General features: G+C 49.2%; 1 protein-coding gene across 2 annotated transcripts; it reads left to right on the top strand.

Moving 5' to 3' along the window:
• Positions 1-710: 710 nt before the first annotated feature.
• On the top strand, positions 711-16,639 carry SLC35E1 (solute carrier family 35 member E1). 2 transcript variants are annotated; one of them, XM_080675736.1, is made up of 6 exons: positions 711-1,168; positions 1,445-1,515; positions 4,178-4,315; positions 6,128-6,253; positions 12,992-13,237; positions 13,711-16,639. In XM_080675736.1, exons 1-6 carry the CDS (start codon positions 751-753, stop codon positions 13,939-13,941), a joined length of 1,230 nt encoding a protein of 409 aa, XP_080531862.1. In that variant the 5' UTR covers positions 711-750; the 3' UTR covers positions 13,942-16,639. The 2 variants fall into 2 exon arrangements, with proteins under 2 accessions (XP_080531862.1, XP_080531863.1); XM_080675737.1 differs by lacking the exon at positions 6,128-6,253 and having other exon boundaries at positions 721-1,168; positions 13,711-15,083.
• Positions 16,640-23,242: the final 6,603 nt, after the last annotated feature.

The raw sequence follows: 23,242 nt of genomic DNA, 5'->3' as shown, positions 1-23,242 counted from the left end.
ACCCTTCCTACCCCCAAGCCCACCCCCAAAGTTATTTTAGTACATGACTTTTGGAGCAGACGGAAGTCCTTTAAGTAGTACAAGATCATCTTGCTGAAAACACCGTCTTATTTTCCTCCGCGGGGGCCCTGGGTATCAACGGATGGGGCGCGGCACCTCCCTCCTCCACAGAGCCATGGAGACAGTGACCGAGGCGGCGGCCAAGTCTGTGCTTCCGGTCTCTCCGCCTGTGAACTGGAGAGTGTCACACCTACCGCACAGAGCACGTAGCGGCAGTTCCCAGGACGTGCTCCAGAGAACCAGCCACGGGAGTCCGCTCCCGGTTTGCAGAAAGGAGTTAGCTCTTCACAATTTGATCTTTCATCCTCGGTGTCTGCCTATCAGGAATCTGGTTGACGGCGCCGGCGCAGCGCGATGTCGAGGAGTGGCCCGTGAGCTCAATGGTGGCTCATACGCGCCCACCAATTCTTTTAGAACTTCGGCTCCCAGTCCCGAGCCAGCCCACCACTTTGCAGCCCCGTTGGGCTCTCGGCCGCGTCTCCTTCCGCTTCCGGGATAGGTCCTGCCCTCCACCGGAAGCCCACCCGCGGGAGGCGGGGCCTGCGCTTGCAACGTAATGGCGGGCGCGGCGGTGACGGAGGCGGCGGCCAATGGGGGTTGGCGTTGGCTGGCGCGCCCGCCCCTCCAGGCCCCGCCCCAGCCCCGCGTAGGGCCGTCGAACGGGCGGGAAGGGGTGGCCGCTTGGGTAGGATGGCGGCGGTCCCGGGCACGGGGGTCCCGGGCGCGGCGGGTGGCGGTGGTGGCGGCGGTGGCGGGGCGCGTGAGGGAGCGCGGGTGGCGGCGCTGTGCCTGCTGTGGTATGCGCTGAGCGCGGGAGGCAACGTAGTCAACAAGGTGATCCTGAGCGCCTTCCCGTTCCCCGTGACCGTATCGCTGTGCCACATCCTGGCACTATGCGCGGGGCTCCCACCGCTGCTGCGCGCTTGGCGCGTGCCCCCCGCGCCGCCCGTCTCGGGCTCCGGGTCCGACCCGCACCCGTCGTCTGGCCCGCTGCTGCCGCCGCGCTTCTACCCGCGCTACGTGCTGCCTCTCGCCTTCGGCAAGTACTTCGCGTCCGTGTCGGCGCACGTCAGCATCTGGAAGGTGCCGGTGTCCTACGCGCACACCGGTGAGTGCAACGACTGGTCGTGGGGTGGTGTCTCACCTGGAATGCCACCCAGGCTGTTAGCTGGGGAGAGTCTAGCACGGGGATGGGGGGGCGGGCCTTAGGGAGGAGAGGGGTTGAGAAGGAAGCAGAGAGCCGAGTGGGGTTGGGGTGAAATCCCACAGAAAGAGAAGGGCTGAAGAGTTTTGAGGGTCTGCCAAGCTGTCTCAACCCGCGGATAAAGTTGGGACAAGAGCTCTCAGGGTGGCCACCTGAGCGCCCCATTGCTTTTCTTTGCAGTCAAGGCCACCATGCCCATCTGGGTGGTCCTCCTGTCCCGGATCATCATGAAAGAGAAGCAGAGCACAAAGGTAACCCAGAAGGACTCTGGGCAGGTGGGGACTCCAAGGGCTTCCAGGAAGTTGCCCAGCTGGTGACGTGGTCCAGGCTCCTGGCCTGCAGGCTGCCAGGCTTCCTGTCAAATAAGGAAGTCAGTTTAGATGCCTCTGGTGGCCCTTTTGCTGTTAATTTTCTGAAGTCACCCTGGGAACCGTGGTGTGTGTGTGTCCCTGAGTTGTTTCTCCTGTGTAGTCTCGTGGACATTGCCCTCTCTCTCTAGTTCCACTTTCCTCCCTCTTTTGAGCTCCTACCCCAGTGGTCGGCAAACCGCGGCTCGCAAGCTGCGGTTTGCCGCTCTGTTGACTAATGGTTTGCCGACCACTGTCATATACTACCCTTTACCTCTTTGCACACATTATGCCATAATTGCCTTATCCTCACAGCTTCCAACTACACGGTAACATTTAGTCTAGTCCAGTGGTCAGCAAACTCATTAGTCAACAGAGCAGCAAACCGCGGCTCGCAAGCCGCATGTGGCTCACAGCATGTGGCTCGCGAGCCGCGGTTTGCCGACCACTGTTCTACCCAAAGTGTCTGGTAGATGATGACTTGATCCCATCTTGGCCAGGCACCCATTCCCCTCTAGTGGGACTGAGGACGGAACATCTGACTTCGTGCTGGAATGGAGTTTCACTTCTTTACAAGAGTCAAGCATGGTCAGGTTGGAGGTTTTTGGGGTCAGAAGTGAGATGCTTGTCAAAGGAGTCTGATTTTGGCAAAATTCATCAAAGTCTTTGAAATAAAAGCAGCCAAGAATTGGGAATGTTTGAGAATGGAAGTTAAAATAACAGACAGAACCCAGAACTGCATAAAGGAAGGTGCTTTGGGCACAATCCAGGGTCTGTTCAGTATGCCAAGCCAGGCTATTTCCTGCCTTGGGGTGAGAGAAGCTGTGGCTTTAGCCGGAGACAGCCTTGCCCATCCATGCCCTTAAGCAGAAGTAGGACTCCTGTTGTCCCAGCTGGAATTCATTTCATGCTGGACAGAGCGCCTCTTTTCTACTTGATTGGTTTCTGGCATCCTGTATTTTATGTAACTAAGAGCAGCAGTGCCTTGGATCAGCTTATAGAAATTGGGCCAGCCCAAGCCAGTTTGGCTCAGTGGGTAGAGCGTCGGCCTGTGGACTGAAGGGTCTCAGGTTCAATTTGGGTCAAGGGCACATGCTGGGGTTGCGGGCTCGGTGTGCAGGAGGCAGCCAAACATCATTTATGTTTCTACCTCTCCCTCTCCCTTCCTCTCTGAAATCAATTATATATATATATTTTTTTATTTTATTTTATTTTTTTTTAAAGGAATTGGGCCACCTCTGGCTGATTTTTTTATTTCAGCCTATCTTTTTCCCTGCAAGAACTGGGTATGTTCTGCTGCCTGCTCCCAGGGTAATGTCAGATGTGACTTGTCTCCTGAGTCATAGTTGCCCAGGAGGTGTGCAGCTGCATCACTCGATATCACAGCATGTTTATCAGGTTTCCCCGTTGTACAGGACATTGGACCTGGCTTGGACAAGGAGCTGGAAACTTCACCCAGTGAGGAAACAGTAGGGAATGACTTGGGCAGGAGTCTGATAATGAAGGAATAAGTATGGATCCACCCTATGAGGAAGATAAAGCAGGTCATTCCAGATCTCAGGGGAGGAAATGGGACTTGTAAGGGGAGAGTTATGTGCCCGAGGGCCATAGCCAGTAGTGGGAAAGCTGGAATTCAGAGCCCTTGCTTTGCCCTGGGTGGAGGCTTGGGGGGCAAGGAGGTACTTGAGGGGAGGGGAGCATTAACCAGCCACTCCTAAAATCTCCACAGTACTTTAATAAAGTCCTTTGTAGAAGAGAGATAAGCTGGGAGTCAGAAGAGCTAAATGTCAGGAATTGATTCTATTTATCTGGAAATTGGGAGCCGTTTAGCCAGCTGAGAGCTCAGGAGCCATTGCATGTACCAGGCCCTGGAAAGCTTGGACCTTGTGGAAGGCCTCCTATGCCAGCCCATTACTCAATCATTCAGCCAGCAGTTACTGGATGCCTGCTGTGTTTTGGACACCAGGATAGAGCAGTGAACAAGGACCTACCCTAAAGAAGTGCAGGGACACAGACTATGTAATGGACACTTACAATGGGTGGAGATCTCTGGGCCCAGGAACTTGACAGGGTGGGGATTGGGTAGGGGAGGGGATGTGGGAAGGTGGGTGGGGAAAGTTCCCTTGAATGGTGTGTGAACTGAGGCCTGAGTGGGTAGGAACTCTCCAGCTAGAAAAAGCATTGGGCGAGTGCAAGTTAGAAAAGGGACCCTGCCAGCCTCCTGGAGGATCGGGGTTTCAGACCCTGGTGTGTTGGTGGTGGCAGCTGGATAGATCTGTTAGGAGCAGCCCCAGTTGGTGGCCCTAAGCAAGGGCTCTTAATGGGGGTGATGGTATAAGGAGTGGGGCTGCCCATAGTGACACAGCCTTGCCCCAGATACTATGATAACCATCTCTCTGCCCCCAACCTCTAGAGCATGGCTATCACAGCTAACACTGTTGTCCAAAGGATAGGTGGTGCCCCTTTGGTGAAGGAGAAGAGAGCAGCTAAGGCTTTCCCCTGGGTGTCTGTGTTGGGTGGCCCAGCTCAACTCCAGCCCATCAGCCCTTCCTGCCCTCTCCCACAGGTGTACTTGTCACTCATCCCCATCATCAGCGGCGTCCTGCTGGCCACTGTCACCGAGTTGTCGTTTGATATGTGGGGGCTCATCAGTGCTCTTGCTGCCACACTGTGCTTCTCGCTTCAGAATATTTTCTCCAAAAAGGTATATAGATACTGTCTGTGGTATGCTTGATGTTCTGGGGGTGCATGGGTAGCATTGAAAAAGTGACCAAGTAGGGATTTCTTTGGTGGTGGAGTGAAGAAAATCATGTCCTTCTGCTGGTTTTCTATTTTTTAATTTTTCAAGAATGTGTTTTTGTTACTTTCTTATTTATTTATTTTCAAATGCAAGCAAAAGTTTATTTAGAAAGCCACAGAGGAAGAAAAAGTGAGCCAGCTGGGCTGCATGGGCTCAGGAAACAAGTTCAGAGGCAAAAGAAAGGCCCTCAGAGCTGAGGAGAGACAGAGAGAGAGAGAGAGAGAGAGAGAGAGAGAGAGAGAGAGAGAGAGAGAGAGAGGAGCAAAGGTACTTGCTTTGAGGGAAGAAGAGAGGGAAAGGTGGGGGCATGCTTCAGAGAGAGAGCGAAAGAGTGAGGAAGAGAGGACATTGTGTGCCAAGAGATTATGTTTTTTATTATACAATTAACATATGCTTGATGGGAAAAATATAGAGAAAAGCTTAATGAAAAAAAAAATCAGAATTGAATACCTACTTATGTGCCAGGCACTGTAGTAGGTACTAGAAATGAAGAATCAGGAGACTTGCCCTACCTGCCAAGGGGTTTCTATGCTATTGGGTGAACTATTAATGCTAGGAGTATTTTCTGCACAGCTTTTAGAGTTATAATATTATAGACTAGAGGCCTGGTGCACGAATTTGTGCGTGGGTGGGGTCCCTTGAGGTGGCCTGCGAGGATCAGGCCCCAGCTTGTGCCCCATTCTCTCAGCCCCAGCTCATGCCCACAGCCTCGCAGCCCTGCAGCCCGGCCTGGCACCCCACTGTGGCCTGGCGCTGCCCCCTCACCTGCTCCACCATCCTGCCTGCAGGGCGATCAATCAGGGCCGGGCCCCCTGCCCGGCTCCCTCAGTGCCTGGGAGTTGGGCGGCAGCCCTGCTCCCCCTACCACCGCTGGGTCTGCGGGGTAATCGGCAGGGCATTCAGGCCCCTGCTCGCACCCGCATTGGCCTGGCGCCGCCCACTCACCTACTCCACCATCCCACTGCGGTCCCGCTCTTGTCAGGGCCCATCGGAGCGAGAAGCGCCTCCACTGCTGCCCACTACCAGCACCGTGTCACTAACGCCCACCATGTTCCACGCCAACCCCTGGTGGTCAGTGTACATCATAGTGAGCGGTCAAACTCCCGGTCAAACAATTTGCATATTAGGCTTTTATATATATATATACATGTTAGAATTTTGTTTTGTTCATTTACTATTGTAACATTGCATTCTCTGATATCATTAAAAAATATTGCTCTTAACTCCTGTAACAATAACACTCCTCAGGTACCACAATTAATACAGTTAGTTCTTCTATTGCAAATGCAGGTTATTTCCGACTATTCATTGTAAGTAGTGCAATAATTTACAATGTCTTTCTCTCAGGTTATTTCCTTATGATTGGCTTATATAAGGATATAATGATAAGGGTCAGAAGATGTTTATGGCTCTGGTTATGTTCTGAAACAGTGATATACCAATTTAGTGGGATTTCACAGTGCCTAGCCAGCATTGAGGCATTGAGTGTTGCTATTTTGTTTTTGCTTTGTTTTTCTTTACTCGGTCCTTTGTGTATAAAACATTGTACTTGTTTCAGGCATGAGCTGCCTGTCTCATCACAGATACCCTTGCAGGTTTAGTAGTCAGGGTCTGACTTCAGGGTTAATGTAAAGTCACTGTGTTTGGAGCCTGAGTAACTCGAGTCCTTGACACTTACAGTGTCGATTGGCCTTTAAAGAGATTTTCTCTCTTCAGGTATTGAGAGACTCCCGGATCCACCATCTGAGGCTGCTGAACATCTTGGGCTGCCACGCCGTCTTCTTTATGATCCCCACGTGGGTCCTGGTGGACCTCTCGGCTTTCTTGGTCAGCAGTGACCTGGTGAGTTGGCCAGCACCAAGAACACACCCTTTTCTTGACTGGTTCCAAAGTGGGTGCTTTGTCAGGGAGTTACACCTCTGTGTTGACTTGGGGGCTGTTGGGGCCTCTGACAGCCTGGTCTTTAAATACTCATCTCTTGCCCTAACCAGTTTGGCTCAGTGGATAGAGCGTCGGCCTGCAGACTGAAGGGTCCCAGGTTTGATTCTGGTCAAGGGCATGTACCTTAGTTGCAGGCATATCCCCAGTAGGGGGTGTGCAAGAGGCAGCTGATCAATGTTTCTCTCTCATCGATGTTTCTAACTCTCTATCCTTCTCTCTTCCCCTCTGTAAAAAATAAAAATAAAAATAAATTAAATACTCATCTCTTTGTCATGACTCACGTTGTAGGAAGTTGGCTTTCTTTGCATTTCCTTCTCCAGCAAGCTAGATCCCAGCTGCTGATAGCAGTGGCATGAAAGATGAAAAGACTGCCAGTACAGGGGACTTTCCTGTCTTTATCTGGTTCATACCTCACCCTAACTTTAAAACTGCGTTTGTTCCTTTCTTGGTGTCCTCTCTGTACATATTTTCGTGTACTACAGTTGTAGCTGTAGCTCTCTTGAGCACAGGAAATGGTGTCTCCTCACCACCTGTGCCGGCTAGCCTCCAGAGAGCACGCTAGAAACTAATGCAGGCAACAGTGATAAGGAGCTGTGCGTGGTTCTTCCATACCTGAGTTATGGAGCAGTAAATGTTTATTAGGGCTTAATGAGATCTGGCTGGATTCTTGACATTAGTCTTTAGTCCTTAGCTCCACCTGTGGCTATAGTGGAGCTTATCTCCAGTTACCAGATAAGAAAACTGTGGCTCCCTGTTCTAACTTCCCTTCCACATTGCTTAGCTATGATTTCTCTGTGAAGAATTTTTCATCATCGACCAGGACTAGTCTGTTATCTTGAAGTACAGTGCATGAGAGGCAGTGCAATGCTTCTCTTCCCTTTTAATTACCATTTTCAGAGTAAAGAGTTAGAGCTGACTGCAAATAAACCAGTGAGTCCAAGTGTTTTTCCTTTTTTGGGCGTGGAGTAGGGTTCTTTTGTTTTTATGAAGTTGTGTGAGTTGTACATATTATTATTTTCATAGTAAAATTAAAACTGTCTTGACCAGTTGAGTCCTCTTATTGGCTCCCTGCCCTCTGACAGCACATGTCAGCCTTTGGTGGCTTTTGTTTCAGGAGGATTTCCTCCTTTATCTGTGTACCTCCAGTCCCAGACCTGCCATCAGCCACTGCTTGGGGGACACAGGTTGCTTTTATTGGAAAGTGGTGTGTTCATATTGCTGTTGGGCTACTATTGCTGTTAAGCCTTTGCAGTGAAATATTCAGGAAAGGAGTATTTAGGGACAGAAAAGAGAGTTCCAATTCTTTTCAATTCCCATTTAACATCACATAATTTATTACTGCTTTGGTTTTTATTAATATCTTTTCTGGAACACTTCGTTCCTTGCAACATTTTCTATATGGTTATCCTTCTCCAGTTATTTACATACATGGTTCTACTGTTCACACATATTGCTTCAGAGTGAGCATCCCTGGGGACAACTGCAGGTCAAGCAAGAAGTTTAAGATTTCTGTGCAGGAGAAACCAAGATGGCGGCATAGGTAAACACCTAAACTGCTGCCTCGCACAACAATTTCAAAACTACAACTAAAAGACAGAACGGACACCATCCAGAACCGCAGGAAAGCTGACTGAGTGAAAATTCTACAACTAGAAGGAAGGAGAAAAGCTCACAGAGAATTGGAGGTACGGCAAAGGGTCTTTGTGCACGCAGAGAGGAAGGGCGGCGGAGTGCCTGGCTGGCTTTCTCTGGCGGAAGGGGGAAGGGAGCCCCCGACCGCATTGAACCCCAGTTCTGACTGCACTGAACACCTATTCCGGGCGAGCCCCTGGGGACCCACGCTCTTGTGGGGGGAGTCTGGACTCTCGGGCGGAGACTCGGGAGCCGGGGAAGGCGGAAGACTGAAAGTCCGCTCGCGCCAGTGCGCACAAAGGCTGCGGGAGGCTGCCACAGGCTTTCCCTAGCGGAAGGGAGTGAGAGGCTCCTGACGGCACAAAACCCCAGTTCTGACTGAAGTGAGCCCCAGTTCTGACTGCAGTGAACCCCAGTTCCAGGCGAGCCCCCGGGGACCCACGCTCTTGTGGGGGGAGTCTGGACTCTCGGGCAGAGACTCGGGAGCCGGGGAAGGCGGAAGACTGAAAGTCCGCTCGCGCCAGTGCGCACAAAGGCTGCGGGAGGCTGCCACAGGCTTTCCCTAGCGGAAGGGAGTGAGAGGCTCCTGACGGCACAAAACCCCAGTTCTGACTGAAGTGAGCCCCAGTTCTGACTGCAGTGAACCCCAGTTCCAGGCGAGCCCCCGGGGACCCACGCTCTTGTGGGGGGAGTCTGGACTCTCGGGCGGAGACTCGGGAGCCGGGGAAGGCGGAAGACTGAAAGTCCGCTCGCGCCAGTGTGCACAAAGGCTGCGGAGGCTGCCACAGGCTTTCCCTAGCAGAAGGGAGTCAGAGGCTCCTGACGGCACTGAACACCAGTTCTGACTGAAGTGAGCCCCAGTTCTGACTGCAGTGAACCCCAGTTTCAGGCGAGCCCCCGGAGACCCACGCTCTTGTGGGGGGAGTCTGGACTCTCGGGCGGAGAATCGGGAGCCGGGAAGGCAGAGGACTGAAGGCACACACGTGCTAGCAAGGGCAAGGCTGACGGGAAGCCAAGACTGAGACTCCACCCCATCCAAGCTGAGCACAGAGGCTATTGCAATTTGGCAAGTCTAATCCTATAAGGCTGTCTCCAGCACCGGACTTCTCCCAGCGTAGACACAGCTGATCCTTACAGCCAACTGGCCTGGAGGTCAATTCTTCCCAGTGATACCAACAACAATAAAGACTTAATTACAACAAGGCTGTACACACAGTCCACAAAGGGGTGCACCAAGAGTGTCCACCTCAGGTTAACTGGGGAGGCAGACCCACTGGGCCAAATTGGAAACCTAGCACACAAATCTACCAACTCAGGGAAGCAGTGAAAATGCGGCGTCTAAGAATCAGATCACAAACGAAAGAAATGGAGGAAAACAAACGACTGGATATAGAATTCAAAACCACGGTTATAAGGCTTTTTAAGAATATCCTAGAAAAGGCCGATAAATATAACGAGACCCTCGAAGAGATGAAAAAGGACCAACTAGAAATTAAACATACACTGACTGAAATAAAAAATATTATACAGAGACCCAAAAACAGACAAGAGGAACACAAAAATCAAGTCAAAGAATTGAAATACAAAGAAGCAAAAAACACTCAACCGAAAAAGCAAAAAGCAAAAAAAAAAATCCAAAAAGTTGAAGATAATGTAAGAAGACTCTGGGACAACTTCAAGCGTACCAACATCAGAATTATGGGGGTGCCAGAAGAAGAGAGAGAGCAAAATACTGAAAACCTATTTGAAGAAATAATGACCGAAAACTTCCCCCACCTGGTGAAAGAAATAGACTTACAAGTCCAGGAAGCCCACAGAACCCCAAACAAAAGGAATCCAAAGAGGACTACACCAAGACACATCATAATTAAAATGCTAAGAGCAAAAGACAAAGAGAGAATATTAAAAGCAGCAAGAGAAAAACAGTTAGTTACCTACAGGGGAGCACCCATACGACTGTCAGCTGACTTTTCAACGGAAACTATGCAGGCCAGACGGGAGTGGCAAGAAATTTTCAATGTGATGAATAGCAAGAACCTACAACCAAGATTACTCTACCCAGCAAAGCTATCATTCAGAATTGAAGGGCAGATAAAGAGTTTCACAGACAAGAAAAAGCTAAAGGAGTTCATCACCACCAAACCAGTATTATATGAAATGCTGAAAGGTATTCTTAAAGAAGAGGAAGAAGAAAAAAGGAAAGATAAAAATTATGAACAACAAATACATATCTATCAACAAGTGAACCTAAAAATCAAGTGAATTAAAAACCTGAGGAACAGAATAATCTGGTGAATACAATAGAATCAGGGGCATAGAAAGGGAGTGGACTGATAATTCTCAGGGGGAAAGGGGTATGGGGGGGTTCATAAAGAGACTGGACAAAAATCATACACCTATGGATGAGGACAGTGGGGGGTAGGTAAGGGCAGAAGGTGGGGTGGGAAATGGCTGGAGGGGAACTATGGGGGAAAAAAGGAGAAATAATTGTAATAATCTGAATAAAGATTTATTTAAAAAAAAAAAAGATTTCTGTGCAGCTCTACTTGTCCTTAGAACATGTCCCATTAAAAATGTCCAGCAGGCCCTGGCCAGTTTGGCTCAGTGGTTAGAGTGTTGGCCCGTGGACCAAAGGGGTCATGGGTTCGATTCCTGGTCAAGGGCATGTACCTCAGTTGCAGGTTCCCCAGCTCCGGTAAGGGCACATGTGGGAGGCAACCAATTGATGTGCCTATCTCGCTTCTCCTCCTCCCTCCCTTCCACTCTCTAGAAATCAATGGGAAAAATATCATCAGGTGTGGATTAAAAAAAATGTACAGCAGGTCATTTTGTTGGAGCATTGATGAGATGCTATAGGAACTGAACTCTTGCTTATATCACTTAGCCTCTGGTAAAACTGGTTTCATTCATATGTCCTTTTGCTTAAAGTCTCAGAACCTGTCAATGTCATTGAGGCCTTACTACACAATTGAAATACTCTGTTCTGAGGGCACTTGCAAGAATTGTTTTCACAATGTGCCCGTCAATGACAACCATTGGGTTCCTTTTCAATTTTTAGACATTGCTTTCTCTCCACATCCCTTACTGAATGTCAAATCTTTATATTTCCAAAGCCAAATGATATGACAAGGTTTATTCAAAGATACATTCATAACTTCCCTCCTCCTTACACAAAAAGTGACTTTTTAGATATTTAGAGAAGAACAACTTGCTTTTTTCACTCAATATATGTCCTGGAGATTACTCTTATTGACGTATTTAGGTCTTTCTCATTCCTTTTATTGGCTACATTATATTGATAGGTTTGGTGTCAGTTCTCTTATGCTGTCCTATGTTACAGCTCTTTGGTGTCTCTATGCATATACACGCACAAATGTATATATAGGCTTTGCTCTGGTCTCTTTTCTTTGCTTTTTCTTGTATTGAGGGCATTTTTCAGTTTTCTTCTAGTGATCACCTTTTTTCTTTTTTTGTCCCATGTTTTACACCGAGCTATTACCACACTTCGGCTCCCTACCTTACTTTCTGCGTGAGCATGCCTTGGGGCCTCCTTTCACCTAATAATTGTAGTTCCCCCGTACTCAGGCCCTGTTTGGGCGCCACTTGTGGGGAGCCAGCACGGCCAAGGCATACGCAGCCCCAGGGCGCCTTATGTGCCTCACCAGCTCAGCCAGGTTCAGTGAACCCGAGTGGGGGCGATAAAGTATTGAGAAAAGATAGACAAGAGAATGAAAGCTGGGACTCGGTGGGACGCTGCTTCCCTGATGGGGACCCAGCAGCGCCCGATCACCTTTTCTTTATTTTGTAATCTTCACCCAAGGTGTTTTTTTTCCCATTGATTTATTTTTAGAGAGAGTGGAACTGGGCGAGAGTGCGGGGGGAGAGAGAAACATCAACGTGAGATAGACACACCAATTGCCTTCTTATGTTTGTGTGGCTTGGAATTTTTTTAAAGCACTTTTGGAGCCATGATGGCATTTGATCTCCACAGCGGTGGCATTGTGCAGGCTCAGCAGGGATCATCCCTGTTGCAGAGAGAACAAACCACAATCAGAGAGGTCAAACAGCTGTCCAGGGCTTCCAGAGATGGGGCAGACCCAGGTCCTCTGTCTCCACACCTCAGGCGGTTTCTTCATATATCAGGGGCTGCCTTCCTAGGACCTCCCTGTCTTACAGAATGTATCATGTCTGCTATGGTCTGAATGTTTGTGTTCCCCCAAAATCCACATGTTGAAACCCAACCCCCAATGTGATGGTGTTAGGAAGGTGGGGCCTTTCGGAGGTAATTAGATCATGAGGGTGATGGGGCCCTCATCAAGTGTGATCAGTACTCTAAAGGGACCCCAGAGAGCATCCTTATCTCTTCCATCACTTGAGGACACCACAAGAAAACACCATCTGTGAACCAAGAAGCCCACACCAGACACAGAATCTCCTTGATCTTGGATTTCCAGCCTCCAGAACTAAGAAATAAATGTTTGTTGTTTGTAAGCCCCCAGGCCTATGGTGTCTATTACAGGAGCCAAATCAGACTGAGACCTTACTTTGTCAACCCCAGAGCCCTGACCTTCACTGTCCAGGGATGAGGGAAGGCTTTGGTTCATGCCATGCTCTGCACCCTTTGGACACCTGATATCCTTCTCGGAGCCTCCACTTCCTCAGCAGAAGGGGAAGGGGGTGGTGGTGATGGTGGTGGTGGTGATGTGATGGCTATCATGATGGTGGTGGTGGTGATGAGGGCAGTGACAGTAGTGGTTGATGATGGTGGTGATTGTGACAATGATGGTGACGTTGAAGGCAGTGATGATGGTGATGGTGATGGTGATGACTCTTGTGCCATGCAGTGTCGTGAGGGTTAGAGGCTGTGTGTATAAAGCACCTGCTATCACACTGGAACCCGTCCTGGTCTGCTCCCCACTAACTGACCCCAATAAACCACTGTGCTGCTCTCCCAACCTCTGCCAGGGCTGGCACGTGACCATGGTGCTGTCTTGCTCCCGTCTGTAGACCTATGTGTCCCAGTGGCCCTGGACGCTCCTGCTTCTGGCTGTCAGTGGCTTCTGTAACTTTGCCCAGAACGTCATTGCCTTCAGCATCCTCAACCTCATCAGCCCTCTGAGCTACTCAGTCGCCAACGCCACCAAGAGAATCATGGTCATCACGGTGTCCCTGATCATGCTGCGGAACCCCGTCACCAGCACCAACGTCCTGGGCATGATGACAGCCATCCTGGGCGTTTTCCTGTACAACAAGGTGAGTCTGGGATAGAGGAGATTGTCTAACCCATTGACACCCTGGGAGGCACCAAGAGTTGGTGGAGAGGGGAAAAGAAGTGGCCTCGTCAGAAGCTAAGAGGCCCAGGTTCCAGCTCCCAGTTTTGCCAAACTGGTTTATGGTCTTGGCATAGCCCCTCCTATCCTGACCTGCCTTTTCCCCCATGGATGACCCCAGTCCTTGCTTCACTCCAGCTGCGGCTCTGGGGTCTACTGAGGCTTTGTCAGGATGTCACTCTCTCCTTATGCAGGCTCTGTTTAGTCCCCTGTAAGGACGTAGGATGGCTAACAGGGAGGGCCAGTCCATTAACTGTTCACTGGCCATGTCCAGCCCTGCTGGGTCGACACTTGCATGGCCTTGAAGGGCTACTTGGCAGTGAATCTTGAGCTCCCCTTTGTCTTGTGTGTGTTTGGGGAAGGAGCCAATGTCCCACTGCTCTCTTGACCCTGCAGACCAAGTACGATGCGAATCAGCAAGCACAGAAGCACCTCCTCCCTATCACAGCAGGGGACCTGAGCAGTAAGGAGCATCGCCAGAGCCCCCTGAAGAAGCCCCACAACGGGGTCCTTTTCCCCCAACATGGGGACTATCAGTATGGCCGCAACAACACCTTAACAGACCACTTCCAGTACAGCCGGCAGAACTACCCAAACTCATACAGTTTGAACCGCTATGACGTGTAGAGCCTAGGATAGGGTGGGCTGTTCTGCAACTCCCCCCAAACCCACCCATCCCAGCAGTACCAGAAACTTCTGACAACCGGTGAATGTAAGCCCAGCCGGGGGTACGGTGCGCAACCATCAGAGGACCCTGGGGTTCCCGGCCCCCGGGGTAGCAGGATGCCTTCCCTGCAGTGAGGACCACAGCCCTCGAGCACTGGTGTTCATGCCCTTTCTTCCTGGAGTTTGTCATCTGGGGGTGGCAGCGCTATGGAGATCATGGCCAGGTTTTACCTTTCTGTGTGGACTTAATCCCCAAGTCATGTACTTCAGAGTTCTTGTTCTGCTTCTCAGATAGCATTTCCAGAAAATCCTCCGGAAAGGTGGAGTCGTTGTGGATATAGACCCTGGCATGGGTGAGGAGATGGACTGTTTCCCTTTCAGCCTCATGGCTATTTGCAGTTACTGGCAAACGCTCCCAAGTGAACAGCTGTTGGCAGTTAGCATTGAATTCTTAGAGGCTGATTCTTTGACCAACAAGTCAGAGTTGTGCGTCAGGATCCAGAGGGAAGAGTGGAGCAGGGCATTGCTCCTCTCGGAGCAGTAAGGAGGAGACTAGGGCTGGGAGAGGGATCATTAGGAAATCAAGTTCAATGTTTCAAACTCTATTTCTGACCTTTGTCTTTTCTGGTGGGTCTTCACTGCTGTGACGATTTAGTAGGATGTCGAGGAGATGCTGATTTCATGGAGATCTCTCATTTTTGTAGGAAATGTTTTGTAGTTGTGTATTTATGCCTTGGTCCCCAGTAGGGGGTGCATATGGACTGGCTTATAGATTGAAAACCCTTTTGCTTTAAATGTTTAAAAACAAAAAAAGTTCCCACTGTTAATGCCTGTCTGACACCTATCAGCATTTGGTAGGAAACAATGAGGTGTTGAGAAGCACCTCTCAAATGACCATAATCGCTGAAAGCAGAATGAATCAAGAATACCAATTATCTGGACGGTTTGTGTGACAGACAAGAGCAGTGCTTTGATTCCGTGTCCTATTCTTGCGGTGCTTACACTGGGATCTGAATCATGTACTGGTGAAGGGAAAAGAGGCGAGCAGCAAGCTAGGATCTGGTTTGTCAAATCAGATGCTTTGCTCAAGAAAAAGTTGGCTTAAAAAAAAAAGAAAAAGAAGAAAAAGATGGTTTGGGGAGGTTCACATCATGATGACCTGTGTGCCAAGATCCAGGTGGGGGAGAGGGATTCCCATCTTTCTTGGCATCATGAAGGACTGTTATCCTCCCTCCTGGGACCACTGGCTGGGGTCTATGGTGATGCTGCTTTCTTCCTTTAGCACTGGCCCCAACAGTTGGGACAGGAGTCATCCTTTACCTCCTGGTGAGACATTTTTCCCAGAGAGTAAGTGAGAGTTTACGCTTGACTTGGTTTGTTTCTAATAATGGGAATTTTGTATTTAAGAGGTTGTTTTGTCAGCTTACATTAGGCCACTTCTGGAGAGGTCTGGGACACCTTCTGACCTGTGAGTTTAGGAACCACCAGCCTCTGAAGTCCGTTTGTTGTCTGTTCGTTTGCTTTCTAATTACTTTAGCCCCAAATTTCAAGATGATTGCTATGTGAAATCTGAAAAGGCAATCCTGAAGGGTGTTATTGGTGATGAGCTTGCTGAGTACTTTCACCAGAAGCAGTCAAGTCTACAGCTGAATTTTTCTCAAAGTTGAATAACAAATGGGAATAATTTTGAACTGCAAAGATATTGCAGTGTTGTCTTTATGATTAGAGTAACTGACTCCTTGAACATATAATTGAACTACAAAATGAATTATGCCTTCATTCAGATTTAATGAAATTTCTGATGTTGCTGAAATGTGTATATTAGTTTGTTTTCCTTTTCCAATGCAAAAATTGCTGGTGAGGGAAAAGGACTGGTTTTATTATGGTTTATAAGTTAATAAATGGGATATTTAATTCTGTACATAAATTTACAGTAAGTACATACACTGGAATAAATGAGACAATCATATTAGACCAAATTATCAAATTAAAAGACAAAGACATACTTTTGAGACTTGACAGTTCAGAGCTGACCAACCCCTTGAAGGCTGGTTTTCCAGCCACTACTGCCCTAGTCCGCCTCCCACATTCATATTTGCAGCTGTTCCCCTCACACTCCTCACTACTCGGGTTTGTGGCAGCGAGTTCAGTTTACCCACTTGTGGTGTGGTCTGGCCTGCAACACTAACCCAACTCCTTCATTTTACAGAAGGGGAAACTGAGGCTCAGAGGGCATTTTTAAATAGTGTTTGGATCACTGTATTGAGACTTGGTGTAGAATTTTTAAAGTCATGACTGTATTTTAAGTCATTCATTATAGGGAAAATCACACCCCTCTTACAAAGGAGAGAAGCCAGAATATGTTCCAGTGAAGCACTGGAACTTCTGCATTTTGCTGTGTATTTGGCATACATAATGCAATAGGCCCTTTATTATTGCTGGGATGCAACTAGACCTGATTTGTTAAGGGTCTAACAGCCTTAAATGGCAGAGAACGTTAAATTATTAAAGGATCTGAAAATTGTGAATTCTCTCTTTTTTAAATATCATCTGTTTTCAAGACTTAAATGCTGTAGACTATCCTTTGGGAATGACACTGTATATTCATTGATGGCATTTACCAAAAATAAATGATGGTCTCCAGGGAATCAAGACTGGTCCCAGTTTGTCAGTGAGGGTCTCTTTCTGAGTGTCTGTCTTCAGTGTGCCCAGCAACAAGATGAACAAGAGGTGTAGAAAGAACAATCTACCTGGTTCTCATATCAAAGAGTATTGCAAACCTTATTTTCCTGAGCCAAGTTTAGGACCTCTTATTTGTGAATTTATGTGATGGTAGAATAAAACTAGAAATCCCAGATCATCAGTTAATCACATGCCTTTATTGAACAGAGTAACAAAATCCAAGAACGTCATGGCAGCTTGTGCTTATGGAGCATATTCTGAGGTGTAATACTTACTACATGCCCAATGCAGTGGTGGTTTCTCACACAATTCTTATAATCCCTTTGTTTTGTTTTATTATTTAATAGATGAAAATGAGGCCCAAAGGGGTTGTCTTGGATCACCCAGCTACTTAAGTCTGCCTCCAAAGCCCAGTCCCCTCCATATGACTCGGAAACCATTCCCTTCAATTGCAGTTGAAGTTGACTGAGCACTAGACAGTCGGGGCTTTGGCTAGAAATAAATGACAAACATCTGTAGAGTCTTAGGGATTTGCAAATCAGAAACACAACTAGGCACTACCCAGAGTGCTCCAAAGAAAGAAAAACAGTTCTTACAGTAAAAAGTACATTTTTGAAAAGAATTCAGTCCTGCATTCTGAGCCTCTGGACTGTTGTGATGGTAATCTAGGAGTTCTGTGATCTGGATAATGGATGTAAGTTTTCCTAAGTCCTTTATTCTTTCTTAAGTCTACAGAGGGTTATCTATCAGACATTGATGCACAATTGAAGAGTTAAAAAGGGTAAGTCCTGCCCTGGCAGGTATAGCTCAGTTGGTTGAGTGTCATCCCATGCAACAAGAGATGGCAGGTGCGATTCCCCGTCAGGGCACATGCCCAGGTTGTGGGCTTGATCCCCAGTAGTGGGTGTGCAGGAGGCAGCTGATTGATGTTTTGCTCTCACATCGATGTTTCTCTCTCCCTTTCTAAAATCAGAAGTTTGTTTTGTTTTGGTTTTTTTGCATGTTAAATAGGAGGTTTATTCCGCAGTAATGAGCAAGATTCATTACAGAAGAGGTAGAAAAACCAGGATTAGAGGAGGAGGAAGAGAGGGACCCAGCCAGGCTGACTCACAGACTGGGAGAGCAGCAACACCTGCAGCGGTAAACACGCCTTTTGAGGGGAGGAACAGGAAGGGGTTGGGCCCAGGGCACTCGGGCACGCGCTGATTGGTGTTTCAATGTCTCAGGGTGTCCCAGCGCAGACACTGGTTACATCATACTCCACCCACCAGTTGGGGGAAGGGAGGATCTAGCATTCCAGGCTTTTGGTGATAATAAGAAAAATTGAGTCCCAGCAAGTTTGTGGTGAAGGTCCGTTTTCCGTAGCTACTTCCTGCTGAGAGGGAGCATCGTTAGGGGTGTCTACCGGGGGTCTCAAGGATTCTGGTGACATAGGTGTCTCTAGGTTCTGAATTCAAGGCCAGATAGATCTCTCCCACTTTCTGGTTGGTGAACGCCTGCATTCTGTTCTGCAAAAAACTAGTGAAACAGCGCATGAGATGGGCCAAAGAGCAAAATTAAAGGAATAGATACCAGTGGGCCTAATGATGGGAGGTAAGTAAGCGAAAAACGGAGTGTTTTCCGTGCTGGATGAGGGGTGCAGCAATCCTGTTGAGTCACTTGGGAGGTAAAAGCTGGTCCTGAGGCTGCCACAGTGTCACTTGTCTGGTTTTGCTGCTCTTCTGGGCCTGGAGCTGAAATATAACCTGGGGGTAAGGTTCTTGAGGAGGACTGAGTCCCCCAGCTGGAGGGCTGGTCCTCGGGAGTCTTGCTCGGCTGGTTCTGGCCTGGGCAGAAACCTGTCAGCGTGTTCCCAGAGTAGTTGCCTGAGTAAGGGCAGGTATGGAAGATAAGTGGCCAGGAGAGGAGGGTCAGTAGGGAGACGAGTCAGTAGGGAGATGATGGTTGAGCAAGAAGGGTCTCCCATATAGGAGTTCAAAAGGGCTTAAGAAGGTGGGGATCCTTGGTGTAGCCCGGATTCCGGTCAGGGCCATGGGAAGGAGGTCCGGACAGGAGCTGCGAATTTCTAGAGAGAGTTTAGTTAGATGGTCTTTAAGGAGGCCGTTGATCCTCTCAATCTTACCCGATGATTGTGGGCGGTAGGGTATGTGCAGTTTAGTTAAGTCAGGATTAGAGAGGAAAATCTGAGAGTCCCGCCCGAGGTTGAGTGAGGGCCTCGACGACCTCGGGGCAGGAGTGCGTTGCTGCAGGTTGGGTTGAGGCAGCGGGAAGGAGCGTGGCCAGGTTCAGGGCTGGAGACTGAGTTAGGGAGATGTCAGGATTCTCGAGGAACAGGAGATGGAGTTCCTGCATGCGAGAGGGGGCAAGGAGAGATGAGGATTGGTGGGACAGAAGATCCTGTAGTCTATGGGTGGAGAAGACCTGTAAGGGTTGCTGGAGGCAGATCTTCTGGGCCTCCTTGGTGAGAGCGGCGGCTGCAGCCAGAGCCCGGAGGCAGGGCTGCCATCCCTGAACCATAGGATCAAGCTGTCTGGACAGGTAGGCTACAGGGGTGAAGGCTGGCCCTAGGGGCTGGGTGAGGACCCCCATAGCTATTCCCTGTTTCTCATCAGTAAATAGTTGGAAAGGCCTAGAGATGTCCGGGAGAGAGAGAGAGATGCCAGAAGGGTATCCCAGAGCTTAGAAAAAGCCTGGTGAATGAGGGAGGGTAAGGAGAGGGGCCTACTGGTGTTTCTTTAGTGGCCTGGTATAGGGGCTTAGCTAGGAGAGCAAAATTTGGGACCCAATGGGACATGTCCAGGAAGGGGCTGCAGAGAAGGAGATCATCTACATACTGGAGAAGAGTGCTGGGTTCTAACGAGCATTGTCGGAGGTCTCTGGGTAAGGAAGGCCTGGCCAAACAGATGAGGACTGTCTCTGAACCCCTGGGGCAGGACCGTCCAGGTGAGTGGCTCCTTTTACAATTCTTGTCAACAGTTAACTTTAGAACTTCTTTCTTTTTCAACATACCTTCCATTAAATATTTCTAAACATGTCTAGCAATTAATGTTTCAGTATTGTATGCTATTTAAAATATTTAGAAAAGGCAGGGGGAGGAGGGAACAGGCCCTGAAGCCTGTTTCCAGGCCTCTAACCGCTTGAATTTTTAAAACTGCCACTTTTTCCTAGAGATAAAGATCTAAGTTTCTGATAAGCCTGTGCCAGCAAGGAAGTTGTTCTCTAGGAAGGGTGAAGTGGGGGAGAGGGCGGGGTGAGAAGGCACTGAGGCCAGAGCAGTTTTCAGAGCATTAAAGGATGATTTGCCGTCAATACCCATGACCGAGATCGTGGGAGGGAAGAGTAGCCTGGAAAAAGGAGGGGAGGACAGAGAAGGTAGCCCCCATATCGACCAGAAAGGAGATCTGCTTACCCACTACCTTGAGCGTTAACCTGGGCTCGGCAAGGGTGATGGGGGTTGTCGAGTATAGGCATCTTCAATCTTTGGCCAGTCCCAGCATGGCCAGCAGCGGGTCATGACCTGGAAGGGCAGCCCCTCTACGCTGAGAGACAGAGGGCCTGTCACTTTTCCAGGGGCAGTCACTTTTACTGCATGCCGGACAGGGCTTGGTTGGAGCCAGGGGCCGGGGCACTGCTTTGCCCAATGGCCTTCATTTCTGCACTTGAAGCATCTTCCAGGTGGCATTCGTCCTCTCGTTGCACCCCACCACGCACAGTCCCCTTTGGACCATGCATGGCTGCCGTTGGCCTCAGAGCTGCTACCAAGGCGTGGGTTTGCAGATTCACCTGTCGAAGGCGGGCTTACTCTGCCTGCTCCTCACGGGCATTAAAACCTTAAATGCCGCCAAAACCGGTTTGGCTCAGTGGATAGAGCGTCAGCCTGCGGACTGAAAGGTCTCAGGTTCGATTCCGGTCAAGGGCATGTAACTTGGTTGTGGGCACATCCCCAGTGGGAGGTGTGCAGGAGGCAGCTGGTCGATGTTTCTCTCTCATCGATGTTTCTGACTATCTATCACTCTTCCTTCCTCTCTGTAAAAAATCAATAAAATATATTAAAAAAAAAACAAAAAAAAAAAACCTTAAATGCCATATTCAGATCTCAGACCTGGGTCTGAGAAGGCGTTAGGGGTGGGGATGGCAGAGCAGGCAGTGGGCTGTGTGCCGGAGGAGGAGGAGCACAGCGTTGGGTGGCCACACCAGGCTGGGCCTGCGGGGGCGGGCTGTGGGAGGTCTCAGTAACTATTTAAAGAGAGGGGTTGGACTTGCTATTTCAAGATGGCGGTCCCCATGGAAACAGCAGGCCATGTGGCCAGAGGGGCAGGACTTGCCATTTCAAGATGGTGGCCCCCATGGGAACGGCAAGCCATGCGGCCAACATGGCGGTTGCTCACAATACACAAGGGAAGAGCAAACCAAAGCAGAAACCTTACTTAGCTGTTTGGAGCGGCTGGCGGGACGGCAAGCAGGTGGATCTCGTGCTGCGTGGCGGCCTCTGGTCGGCCCACGGCCTGAGGTGGCGACGGTGGCTCCCACAGCGGCCGGGAAAGGGGCGGCCGCGGTTAAGGAGGAGGAGGAGGAAGATAAGGAGCAGAAGGCAGGGGTGGCAGGAGTGAGAGGGGTGGAAATGAAAGATCGGCTGGGTCGAAAGAGCCAGAAGACAGAGAGGGGGCTGAGGACCGGTTTGAGGGGGTTTCTTGCGAGCGAGGAGAACCTGGGCTGTGGAACAGAAGGAGCAGAGGGAGGGACGGGAGCGCAGATTTAAAAAAGCCTGGACATATGGGACCTTGGGCCACTTCCCGGCTCTTCGGTAGAAATTACTAAGGTCAGTGAGGATGTTAAGTCCCGCATTCGTGTCATCTGGACCCATTCCAATTCATACTGAGGCCATGCCATGTTACAGAAGTAGACAGATTGGTGCCCATACCAAAACCTGGGGTCAGGACCGGGAACCTGAGGGACAGTAGGGGATGTCTCCCCTACCTCCTGGAATCCGGAAAGAGGCCAAAAGGCCAGAGAACTGAGGTGGGGGCAGGAACATCTTCGCTGCCTCCCCAGGTTCAGAACCCCTCCTGGAGGGGCCCGGAAGGCAGTCTCTGACACGGGCCGCGGTTTACGGACAGAGACACTGGAGAAAATACCGCCAGGAATTAACACGGGCTGGGACTTACTGCTGATGCTGCTGAGCTGGGGGGAGGAGGCCGAGGGTCCCGAACCATGAGGAGAGAAGAGGGGGGCACCCCGGACCGTGAACGGTCAAATGGGATGCTCGCACCCTCCTGGGTTTCACAGCACCAGATGTAAGGTTCGAGGTGCAGGAAACTGGAGTCGGAGACCAAGGCATGTTAAAGAGGAGGTTTATTCCGCACTAACGAGCAAGATTCATTACGGAGGAGGTAGAAAAACCAGGATTAGAGGAGGAGGAGGAGGATGAAGAGAGGGACCCAGCCAGGCTGACTCGCAGACTGGGAGAGCAGCCAGAACAGTTTTGTTTTTTTTAAAGTGTAAGTCCTCACCTAGTTAAAGCAAGAACAGAACTACTTACTCATGCCTCAGCCTACTTGACTTTAGTAATTTAGCAACCTGTCTATTCTGACTCAGTTTCCTTCATTCTTTCCTCAAAGGGTATGTTTCTGTTAAAACAACTGCCTATAACTTTTTAATTCATAAATCTTTTGTTCAATGATTTACTGAACCTTTAATTTGTACTAAGTACAGAAAGCTGAGATATATAAGCCTTCTACCCGCAGAGCACTCACCTTAATTTATACAGCACATAGATTATTTGTTGTAGATACATAAAAAAAATGCTAAGGAACATACAGGGTAGAAGGGTATATGGGAATGTTTTGACTTGCACTTTAATAATTCACAAGGTATTTTTACACATTTTGTATTATATGTGCCTCATTTAAACATCAGAACCCGAGTGGGATATATTAGCCTCATTTTATAGAGGAAAATAGAAAGAGTTGATTTGGCCCTGGAGCAGGCCTGGAACCCAAGAGTGTCTGACTGCAAGTCCAGGGCACTCTGCTGAGCAGAGCAGCCATAATAGTGAGCTTTTGTTTTTCTTCACCTAAGTCATATACTCCTAAGAGTAGTTGGTGTGATCAAAATATATCCTGGCCCAGCCATTGTAGCTTGGTGGTTGAGCGTGGACCTACGAACCAGGAGGTCATGGTTCAATTCCCGGTTAGAGCACATGCCACGTTGCAGCTCAATCCCCCAGTGGGGGTAATGGGGGTGCAGGAAGCAGCTGATTGATGATTCATCATTGATGTTTCTCTCTTTCCCTCTCCCTTCCTCTTTGAAATCAATAAAAATATATGTTTAAGAAAAAAAAGTGTATCTTGTCATTTCACTTGCTTGGACCACACTGCTATGTAAGACCCTGAAGGACGACCCAAGAGGTTTTGTAGTCTGCCACTACAATTCCAGCAGGGCTTCCAGCAGCTCTGACCCAAGATGCGTCACTGCCTTACAATTAAGGGCCAGGTTCAGGGATGGCCCCATTTGTCAGACAAGAGAGTCTGAACTCTTAGGAATGTTTTCTCCCAGACTGGAATACCTGTTGGTCTCAGGG

Source organism: Plecotus auritus (genome assembly GCF_963455305.1).
Source record: "Plecotus auritus genome assembly, chromosome: 6".
Taxonomy (NCBI): domain Eukaryota; kingdom Metazoa; phylum Chordata; class Mammalia; order Chiroptera; family Vespertilionidae; genus Plecotus; species Plecotus auritus.
This window is presented reverse-complemented; position numbering and strand designations above follow the sequence as displayed.

Bases quoted from the DNA above. Each gene is read 5' to 3' on its own strand.
- SLC35E1 (XM_080675736.1), top strand. From the start codon at position 751: ATGGCGGCGGTCCCGGGCACGGGGGTCCCGGGCGCGGCGGGTGGCGGT. The intron at 1,516-4,177 runs GTAACCCAGAAG...CCTCTCCCACAG, and splicing joins AAGAGAAGCAGAGCACAAAG to GTGTACTTGTCACTCATCCC. The intron at 13,238-13,710 runs GTGAGTCTGGGA...TTGACCCTGCAG, and splicing joins GCGTTTTCCTGTACAACAAG to ACCAAGTACGATGCGAATCA.